The following is an 11135-nucleotide window of genomic DNA, read 5'->3' on the forward strand; positions in this document are numbered from 1 at the left end:
GGGGTCCCTGAGGGGGTTCCAGGGGGTCCCTGAGGGGTCCCTGAGGGGGTTCCAGGGCTCAGGAGGTCCCTGAGGGGGTTCCAGGGGGTCCCTGAGGGGTCCCTGAGGGGGTTCCAGGGGGTCCCCGAGGGGGTTCCAGGGGTCCCTGAGGGGTCCCTGAGGGGGTTCCAGGGGTCCCGGAGGGGGTTCCAGGGGGTCCCTGAGGGGGTTCCAGGGGGTCCCTGAGGGGGTTCCAGGGGGTCCCCTCAAGGACCACAAGTCTCAGTCTAAAGCAGTGTTGTTTTCGTCGACTAAAACTAAGACGAAAAATGTTGGTCGACTACCTTTTTCCACTGAAGAAAACTAAATGGAAACTAAATAAAAACTAAGCTATGACGACTAAAACTAAGATATTGACAATTTCGTATTGTCAAATTGTCAACAAATAAAAACTAGACTAAAATGTTAGGAAGGGACTAGTGGACAAGAGATCCAGTATATCATTTTACACTTGGTTGCATGCTGAACATCGATCTTGTGGTATTTAGTCGACTAAAACTAGACTAACACTGAAACATTCCAGGTGACTAAAATGTGACTAAAACTAAAATGTTTGTTTGCAGAATAAAGCCACAACCATCAAAGAAGCTCTGGTGAAATGGGTGAGTGAGTTTTATTATCATAAAATAATATCATGTCCATGGCCTTGAGAAGATGTTTACAGTAGGAGGTGCTGAACGCTTAGTAGGGGGTGCAAAATGTGTGTGCACGCGCCTCGTGCACGCGCATTTCCACGCAGAAAAGTGGCTTTTAAAGTGGCCTCTCCACACGCATGAGCAAACTGACACAGGCAATGAACCAGGATAAGGTGCCGATACTGTGATACAGCATATTGATTAGTCCATTAACAGAAATCTGTTTTGATTACAATTATTATTATCCCCCTCCTGTCTGAGGGGGGGCTGTGCCTGGGCGGAGAGGGTGCTCCAGCCCCCCCAGCACCCCTACTTCCCTCAGCCATGATCATGTCGTTGCTGTCGGGAGGAACTCCATTTTTGAGGTTTTTATTTTTAATTTCCTGAAAAATGAACATTTTGGAGTTATGAGGTTTCCTCCCGACAGCAGAGATATATTATTATGAGTGATTTACATACTATATTCATAAAATAATGTCATATATAAATGTGAGGGATTTACACAGCTCTATATTCATAAAACAATGCCATTGTGCGTGCGTGCGTGCGTGCGTGCGTGCGTGCGTGCGAGCGTGCGTGCGTGCGTGTGTGCGTGCGTGCGCGTTGTGTGTGTGCGTGTGTGTTGTGTGTGTGTGTGTGTGTGTGTGACTGTGTTGTGTGTGTGTGTGTGCAGGAGTCGTCATCAGGAGAGAAGGTCTCTGAAGCCACAGCAGTGAAGTTGTACAGCCAGACTCCTCCCATCGAGAAGATGGACGCCTCCCTGTCCACTCTGGTCAGCTGTCAGTGAGTATTGATTGATTGATTGATTGATTGATTGATTGATTGATTGATTGATTGATTGAACAGTCAGACTTTGTGGTCCCTGTCTTGACAGAATTATGTGGCCCTGTCGAGGCAGAAATAGCAGATCTACAAGCTCACGCATTGTGGATAGACTGAATGATCAACTAAACCAGAAATATAGTCTACTGTACATTTAACCACTACTCTTAACTTGAAACGTCATCATGAAATCGTTATGATAAAATACAACAGAGTTCTTAATAATTAAAATAAGCATAATGATATTTTGTAGCGTGGTGATATTCTGTCGTCCTGGCTTTGGGGCTTTGAGGCACTTCTTGTCACAATAAGTGACTTTGGTCACTTATTGTTTTTGTGTTTTTTTTTCTTCTTCTTCTTCTTCTTCTTCTCCTTCCGCCAAAAATTGCAGTTCTGTGAAACGCGGTAATCTGGTAGAGGGCCATGCCAAATGGTGACTATGCGAAGCCCATGACCATTGGCCAAAGGGTGGCGCTATAGCACTCAATTGAAAATGCAAACTTTGAACGTGCATATCTCATGAACCGTTTGACGGTTGGCAATGACACTTTGATACACATATGTGTCTCCTCATGCCGAACAACTTTCGTGTTCTGACTTGAAACGTCCTACACACAATCTATGGACCATTAACTGAAATACCAGTTGAAGAGAAGTTTGTACGTGAACACATGAACAGCACACACACACTGTAGAAATGGATAATAGACATTCCCAAAACGAGGACAAATACTTGTTACCAAAAACACTGAATGATGTTACTGTTTACAATGAGGAAAACTGACTGTGTCCGGATAGCTCAGTCAGTAGAGCTCTTGCCTTTGGAGCACAAGGTCATGGGTTCAAATCCGGGCACCGCCAACTCAGCCCATGATTCTTATTTGTGCATATTGTTCTTATTGCGTATTGTCTTCTTTCTTGGTCCCGCCTTATTGCTGCTTGCAGCTATATTTATTATTATTATTATTGTTATTGTTATGGATGCTCCCATCAGGTCGGTGTGTGTCGGTGTGTGTCGGTATATTTATTATTATTATTATTGTTATTGTTATGGATGCTCCCATCAGGTCGGTGTGTGTGTCGGTGTGTGTCGGTGTGTGTCGGTATATTTATTATTATTATTATTGTTATTGTTATGGATGCTCCCATCAGGTCGGTGTGTGTGTCGGTGTGTGTCGGTGTGTGTCGGTATATTTATTATTATTATTATTGTTATTGTTATGGATGCTCCCATCAGGTCGGTGTGTGATTGTTACAATACGATCGATGCTCCCATCAGGTCGGTGTGTGTCGGTATATTTATTATTATTATTATTATTATTGTTATGGATGCTCCCATCAGGTCGGTGTGTGTGTGTCGGTGTGTGTCGGTGTGTGTCGGTATATTTATTATTATTATTATTATTGTTATGGATGCTCCCATCAGGTCGGTGTGTGATTGTTACAATACGATGGATGCTCCCATCAGGTCGGTGTGTGATTGTTACAATACGATGGATGCTCCCATCAGGTCGGTGTGTGATTGTTACAATACGATGGATGCTCCCATCAGGTCGGTGTGTGATTGTTACAATACGATGGATGCTCCCATCAGGTCGGTGTGTGATTGTTACAATACGATGGATGCTCCCATCAGGTCGGTGTGTGATTGTTACAATACGATGGATGCTCCCATCAGGTCGGTGTGTGATTGTTACAATACGATGGATGCTCCCATCAGGTCGGTGTGTGATTGTTACAATACGATGGATGCTCCCATCAGGTCGGTGTGTGATTGTTACAATACGATGGATGCTCCCATCAGGTCGGTGTGTGATTGTTACAATACGATCGATGCTCCCATCAGGTCGGTGTGTGATTGTTACAATACGATGGATGCTCCCGTCAGGTCGGTGTGTGATTGTTACAATACGATGGATGCTCCCATCAGGTCGGTGTGTGATTGTTACAATACGATGGATGCTCCCATCAGGTCGGTGTGTGATTGTTACAATACGATGGATGCTCCCATCAGGTCGGTGTGTGATTGTTACAATACGATGGATGCTCCCGTCAGGTCGGTGTGTGATTGTTACAATACGATGGATGCTCCCATCAGGTCGGTGTGTGATTGTTACAATACGATGGATGCTCCCATCAGGTCGGTGTGTGATTGTTACAATACGATGGATGCTCCCATCAGGTCGGTGTGTGATTGTTACAATACGATGGATGCTCCCATCAGGTCGGTGTGTGATTGTTACAATACGATGGATGCTCCCATCAGGTCGGTGTGTGATTGTTACAATACGATGGATGCTCCCGTCAGGTTTTTTGGGACCGATACCGAACGCCGATTGTTTTTCTCCGATACCGATAGGTCCGATAGGTCCGATAGGTCCGATACCGATAGGTCCGATAGGTCCGATACCGATAGGTCCGATAGGTCCGATAGGTCCGATACCGATAGGTCCGATAGGTCCGATAGGTCCGATAGGTCCGATACCGATAGGTCCGATACCGATAGGTCAGATAGGTCCGATACCGATAGGTCCGATAGGTCCGATACCGATAGGTCCGATAGGTCCGATAGGTCCGATAGGTCCGATAGGTCCGATAGGTCCGATACCGATAGGTCCGATAGGTCCGATACCGATAGGTCCGATACCGATAGGTCCGATAGGTCCGATAGGTCCGATAGGTCCGATACCGATAGGTCCGATAGGTCCGATACCGATAGGTCCGATAGGTCCGATAGGTCCGATACCGATAGGTCCGATAGGTCCGATAGGTCCGATAGGTCCGATACCGATAGGTCCGATACCGATAGGTCCGATACCGATAGGTCCGATAGGTCCGATAGGTCCGATAGGTCCGATACCGATAGGTCCGATACCGATAGGTCCGATAGGTCCGATAGGTCCGATACCGATAGGTCCGATAGGTCCGATACCGATAGGTCCGATAGGTCCGATACCGATAGGTCCGATAGGTCCGATACCGATAGGTCCGATAGGTCCGATAGGTCCGATACCGATAGGTCCGATAGGTCCGATACCGATAGGTCCGATAGGTCCGATACCGATAGGTCCGATAGGTCCGATAGGTCCGATACCGATAGGTCCGATAGGTCCGATAGGTCCGATAGGTCCGATAGGTCCGATAGGTCCGATAGGTCCGATAGGTCCGATACCGATAGGTCCGATACCGATACTGATCTTGTGAAATGTTGCAAATTTTAATACTTCCAAAATGATTATATGTCAAAAACTGTTCCTGTGTGTGTGTGTGTGTGTGTGGAGGGGAGGAAGGGGAGAATGTTTAGGCCGGTCACAAAGATGCTAAATGATGTTATACTATTGACATTTATAAATTATACCACTTAAATGGTGTAAAAGATCAGTTTCTCCAGATAGGGTAAATTGCCGATCACAGATGGGGGTAAATGCTGATTACCGATCAGAGTGAATATCGGCCGATCACCGATCGCTGGCCGATTATCGGAACATGTCTAGTTACAATGGTAATGTGTTGTATAACAATGAGTACTGGTAACATTTAGTAATGTTTTCACTTTAAAAAATACAGGATGTAGGCCTATTTGATTCTTCTGAACAACTTCCTCCACAGCAAACCTATTCTGGGGGAACATTCACCAAAAGTAGCTGATCTACAAGCTCACAAGCCGTCATGATGAGGTTGTGCAGCCTATACAAGCCGTCATGATGAGGCTGTGCAGCCTATACAAGCCGTCATGATGAGGTTGTGCAGCCTATACAAGCCGTCATGATGAGGTTGTGCAGCCTATACAAGCCGTCATGATGAGGCTGTGCAGCCTATACAAGCCGTCATGATGAGGTTGTGCAGCCTATACAAGCCGTCATGATGAGGTTGTGCAGCCTATACAAGCCGTCATGATGAGGTTGTGCAGCCTATACAAGCCGTCATGATGAGGTTGTGCAGCCTATATATTTTGGTTCTTTGATTTTGTAAATAGGGCTTAAATTAATGGCAATGTGTTCCGATATGATGTTTTGATGCAGACTAATAAAAATGAGGCAACATAAACCCATAATAATTGAATAAGTGTGGAAAGAAAATCATTGGTTTGTGATCAGATTGACTGCTTAATGTCCACAGCATTAGGTTAAACCTGCCTGTTAGCCTGGTCCGGAGCAGGCTAAGTCCACAGCATTAGGTTAAACCTGGCTGTTAGCCTGGTCCGGAGCAGGCTAAGTCCACAGCATTAGGTTAAACCTGCCTGTTAGCCTGGTCCGGAGCAGGCTAAGTCCACAGCATTAGGTTAAACCTGGCTGTTAGCCTGGTCCGGAGCAGGCTAAGTCCACAGCATTAGGTTAAACCTGGCTGTTAGCCTGGTCCGGAGCAGGCTAAATCCACAGCATTAGGTTAAACCTGGCTGTTAGCCTGGTCCGGAGCAGGCTAAGTCCACAGCATTAGTTTCCATGGTAACTAGTGTGGCATTGCTTTCATGAAACCCAATCAAGCCTCAACATATCCAGGTTAACTGGCTAAATTAATCTGGCAAGATTAACCAGCTTTCATGAAACCGGATAATCGCTGATCCAGGATATATTAAACCAGGATCCCTAATCCCTAATCCAGTAAATCCACGTTTTGTGAATTAGGCCCCTGGGATTTATGGAAATGTTCCTCTATGGAGAATAACGTCGGCTCATTTTAGAATCATCTCATATGAGAATTGTTGTCCAAAAATAAACAAACTGTCTCGGCGATATTGTCAGGGAGGTGTCTCTGTATCGTTATATTGTCAGGGAGGTGTCTCTGTATCGTTATATTGTCAGGGAGGTGTCTCTGTATCGTTATATTGTCGGGGAGGTGTCTCTGTATCGTTATATTGTCAGGGAGGTGTCTCTGTATCGTTATATTGTCGGGGAGGTGTCTCTGTATCGTTATATTGTCAGGGAGGTGTCTCTGTATCGTTATATTGTCAGGGAGGTGACTCTGTATCGTTATATTGTCAGGGAGGTGTCTCTGTATCGTTATATTGTCAGGGAGGTGTCTCTGTATCGTTATATTGTCATGGAGGTGTCTCTGTATCGTTATATTGTCAGGGAGGTGTCTCTGTATCGTTATATTGTCAGGGAGGTGTCTCTGTATCGTTATATTATCAGGGAGGTGTCTCTGTATCGTTATATTGTCAGGGAGGTGTCTCTGTATCGTTATATTGTCAGGGAGGTGTCTCTGTATCGTTATATTGTCAGGGAGGTGTCTCTGTATCGTTATATTGTCGGGGAGGTGTCTCTGTATCGTTATATTGTCGGGGAGGTGTCTCTGTATCGTTATATTGTCGGGGAGGTGTCTCTGTATCGTTATATTGTCGGGGAGGTGTCTCTGTATCGTTATATTGTCGGGGAGGTGTCTCTGTATCGTTATATTGTCAGGGAGGTGTCTCTGTATCGTTATATTGTCAGGGAGGTGTCTCTGTATCGTTATATTGTCGGGGAGGTGTCTCTGTATCGTTATATTGTCGGGGAGGTGTCTCTGTATCGTTATATTGTCGGGGAGGTGTCTCTGTATCGTTATATTGTCAGGGAGGTGTCTCTGTATCGTTATATTGTCAGGGAGGTGTCTCTGTATCGTTATATTTTCGGGAAGGTGTCTCTGTATCGTTATATTGTCAGGGAGGTGTCTCTGTATCGTTATATTGTCGGGGAGGTGTCTCTGTATCGTTATATTGTCGGGGAGGTGTCTCTGTATCGTTATATTGTCGGGGAGGTGTCTCTGTATCGTTATATTGTCAGGGAGGTGTCTCTGTATCGTTATATTGTCGGGGAGGTGTCTCTGTATCGTTATATTGTCAGGGAGATGTCTCTGTATCGTTATATTGTCGGGGAGGTGTCTCTGTATCGTTATATTGTCGGGGAGGTGTCTCTGTATCGTTTACGACAGTGTAACTAATTCAGTAGCAGTAACAATAGCGTTTTCTCTGTCAGTTGATTCTTCATAATATGAGTGAAACGGCCGGGATGATTTGTTTATTTTACAAATGAGGCGATCTAAGATCCCCCTATGGGGATTATAATACAAATAAAACACAGTTCTTATATGAGGCGATCTAAGATCCCCCTATGGGGATTATAATACAAATTAGAAAAAGTGCCCCTTGGGGCACAGGTCTCCACCAGGGCAGGTCAGGTTGTGGCCTCCTGGTGGCGCTATAATAGGCCAATGTGAAAAGGGTGCCATTTCTTCATACGCCTTTGATGGCAATTGGATGATTTGAGGCATTTTGTTCTAAAAATGTGTTTTGCAAAAATCAACCTGTTGGTGGCGCTATAACAGGCCAATGTGAAAAGGGTGGGATATATTCCTCAGCCTAGTAAGAAAATGTGTGAAAGATTTCACGTAAATTGCATGCTGCGTTCATGATTTGAGGCTTTTGTTCAAAACGGGGCAATCTTGCAAACTGTGAAAGCCAATTATAGCCAATTAGGATGGAATATGAAATATCGGACAGATCCGACTTGAGCACATGACCATAGAGATACTGTGTAACGATCTGTGAGATTTTTGGACAGAATCTGGAGGAGTAATATACAAAAATGTGTTTTACAAAAGTCGGCCTCCTGGTGGCGCTATAAAAGGCAGATGCGAAAAATGCAGGTCAAAGGTTTGTCCTTGGCCTATAGGGAGTGTGCATGCAACGTTTCACGCAGATCGGGGCAGTTTTAGGTAAAACATGTGAAAAGCTGCCTCATGGTGGCGCTATAACAGGCCGTTCTGGAAAATGTGGGGCAGAGGTTCATCGTTGGCATCCAGGGAGTGTGTGTGCAAAGTTTGGCATCGACCGGGTTAACGGTGCTGCATGGAGATTAGCTGGTAACGGACGGACGGAAGGACGGACACACACACACACACACACATACACACACACACACACACACACGGACGGACGGAGTGCAACACATACTCTCTCCCCATGCCTTCGGCCTGGTGGAGACAACCAGTGCATTGCAATGAAGATAAGAGCAACAGTATTGCAAGTGCATGCTTTCAAGACTTGTCCAATGTGCTTGAATTGCTGTTCACCAGTCAGAGCTTTGGGTATCCAATAAGTCACTGACTGATCTAGTCAAGATGATTGCATACATTGATCAGATCACTGAGCTGTGACTTTCACATATTTTATTATTTGATTCCTGTGAACTTCATTTACGCAGAGAGAGGCATGCAGAGAAAGAAAGTATATAGAGAAAGTGATGGAAAAGGAGTAGCAAAACCAAAAGGTTTCGTATGTATGAGGCAGCCTATAGGGATGCCATTCTTGATCACAAGAATATTCTCTTAGAAACAGTAGTGTATAAGTACGAGCACATGTGTGGCTGATACTTCTCAACCTAAACCACCATGGACATGTGTTATTCTGTACTTCGTTGACACACTTTTACACTGGCATCTGTGGAGCCAGAAGATGTGTGCTTTAATATTTAATTCATATTAGAGCTGCCAAGCCTAAACTGATCGTGTAACTTCATTTAATTCATTTAGGATTGAATGTGCATAATGGTAATGACCATGTTCAGCACATCACTGTGCTAACTGTCAATGTGCTCACAATGTTCTGTGAGCTTGCGATCTCCTGTTTTCACTACATGTTTGCCTATTTTGACATGTCCAGAACAAGGAAGATCCCCTGACCAGGATGCTAGGGTTCAAGTGATTAAAGTGTCTAAATCCATGTGGTTCCATTTGTACACTCTCAGAGTTAAATTGAATTGCTGTATGTGTAATGTTAATGTTGGGTCACATGATTCAGATACTTGTACGCAGTAGTTTTCAAAGACACATTTATGCAATTTGTCTGGTCTAATTGTTTCTGGTTATTTCTGGTTCACTTACAGAACAATGGAAATGCGTATTTTGTCATGGGGATTGCCATTATTTGCTTACTGCTATGTATTGACCTTTGCAGTCCTATATTTAAAGTAATACAATGCCCCGGTCGGTCCCCGACCCCCCTGCACTTGTGAGCAAGATTCCTTGTTCTCTTGTGTATTGTGTATTATTTAATGTCAATGCATATACCGTCAGTGCCGGCACACAGCCTTTGTGAGGTGGGAGGCTGGCAGAACCTTCACTAAAAAGACGCTCCACACGTCCCAGAGTCTTTTCCCTTCAAGTTCTGGCTCCAAAACTATGGAATGAACTTCCCATTGTGATCAGAACTGCAGACTCACTCCCAATCTTCCGCCGTAGTCTGAAAACCCACACTCCACCTTAGCCCGTAGAACTTGCCATAGAACTTGCCCTAGACTCGATGACGTTATAGCAGGCGTATACAAGGCTTTTTTATTTAAAAAAATGAAACATGAACAATGAAACAGAAATCAAACAGAAATGTGAATGCAAGAAACCAAAAATACATAACAAAAACAGAGACAACTAGAAAAAGTGCCCTTCTGGGCACAGGATAGGAGGATAGGAGTGTGTGTGTGCATAGGCGGCGGGTGTGTAAGGCTAGGGAAGGCTTAGCCTTCCCAAAAATGTTGCTGGGTATTTTTTTAATATATATAATATATGTGCGCAGCATTATATAGAAGGCTATTGTGTGTGCGTGTGTTGTCGCTGCCCCCTGGTGATCGCTGATCGGGTCATATGATTGGCTACTTGGTAGCCTTTCTATTCTTTCTTGGTAGCCTTTCTTTTCTCTTCCTTCCAGTCGCTTTGTAGCAAACAGACTAGTAGCGCGCGCTGGTTTGTTTTGGAAAACAGCAAAACGCAAAATGGATATAGCCTACGCCCTACGGTCTTTTTCAAGGCAAAGATAAAGTAATTCAGAACTAAGAAGAAGCTGTGAGTCCGAGTCGGCTCGGCTGTCAGCACTCAGCAGCACCACCAGTGACCGCACGGTTCACAGTTCACACCACTGCAGCAACACTGACACGTTCAGCGGAGTGGCTGCTGTCTCTGTGCCGTCTGTGAAGAGCCATGCGCCGGGAGGGGCAGCAACACCGCCGGGTAATCTCCACACTGACTCGAAATTTAAGAATACCCATATCGGCCAAAATATCCCAAAACAATGCCCGGGGAACTTTAATTAAAAGCTAGATGCAGTGTCTATAATTGGGTCAAGGGTGTTGCTTTCGTGAGCAATGGTGTACGAGATTGGTAATAAATTGGTCAAAGTAACTAATTTTTAGACTATCTGGGGGAAATAAATAAATAAATTTGCGCGGCCTCGCTCCGCTCGGCCGCGAGAGTTGCCCCCCCCCCCACGCAATTCTAGCCTACCCAAAGGTAAAATCCACCCGCCGCCTATGTGTGTGTGATGTTTGGCAAAATGTTTAGGAGCAATATAAACGTGTGTGTGACGCGGCTTGGCCTGTTGTAGCGCCACCATGAGGCTAATTTGAAAACTGTCAAGTGGCATTTCTTCCAAAGCCTAGTGGGAATATGCATGCACAGTTTCACCACAATCGGACGCTGCGTTGAGTAGTTGTGGCGATTTGTACAAAGCGGGTACAAAGCGGGCTACTCCTGAAAAGTTTAGAAGCCAATCGTAGCCAATGAGGGTGGATTATGAGAAATCAAACAAACCCGTCTTGATCACATGACTATGAAGAGCATGTGTACCGATTTGCGTGAAATTTGGATAAAATCTGAAGGAGTAATATTAGA

General features: G+C 44.9%; 1 protein-coding gene across 1 annotated transcript in view; it reads left to right on the forward strand.

The window, feature by feature from the left end:
- Positions 1 to 607: 607 nt before the first annotated feature.
- dnal1 (dynein, axonemal, light chain 1) overlaps positions 608 to 11135 on the forward strand; it is an 18536-nt gene continuing 8008 nt past the window's right edge. Inside the window, exons 1-2 of the mRNA XM_079531122.1 lie at positions 608 to 641; positions 1348 to 1457. Of these exons, the coding sequence (XP_079387248.1) occupies positions 1423 to 1457 (35 nt within the window). The 5' untranslated portion in view covers positions 608 to 641; positions 1348 to 1422. The remainder of the gene's footprint in view (positions 642 to 1347; positions 1458 to 11135) is intronic.

Source organism: Electrona antarctica (assembly GCF_951216825.1).
Source record: "Electrona antarctica genome assembly, contig: scaffold_72, whole genome shotgun sequence".
Taxonomy (NCBI): Eukaryota; Metazoa; Chordata; class Actinopteri; order Myctophiformes; family Myctophidae; genus Electrona; species Electrona antarctica.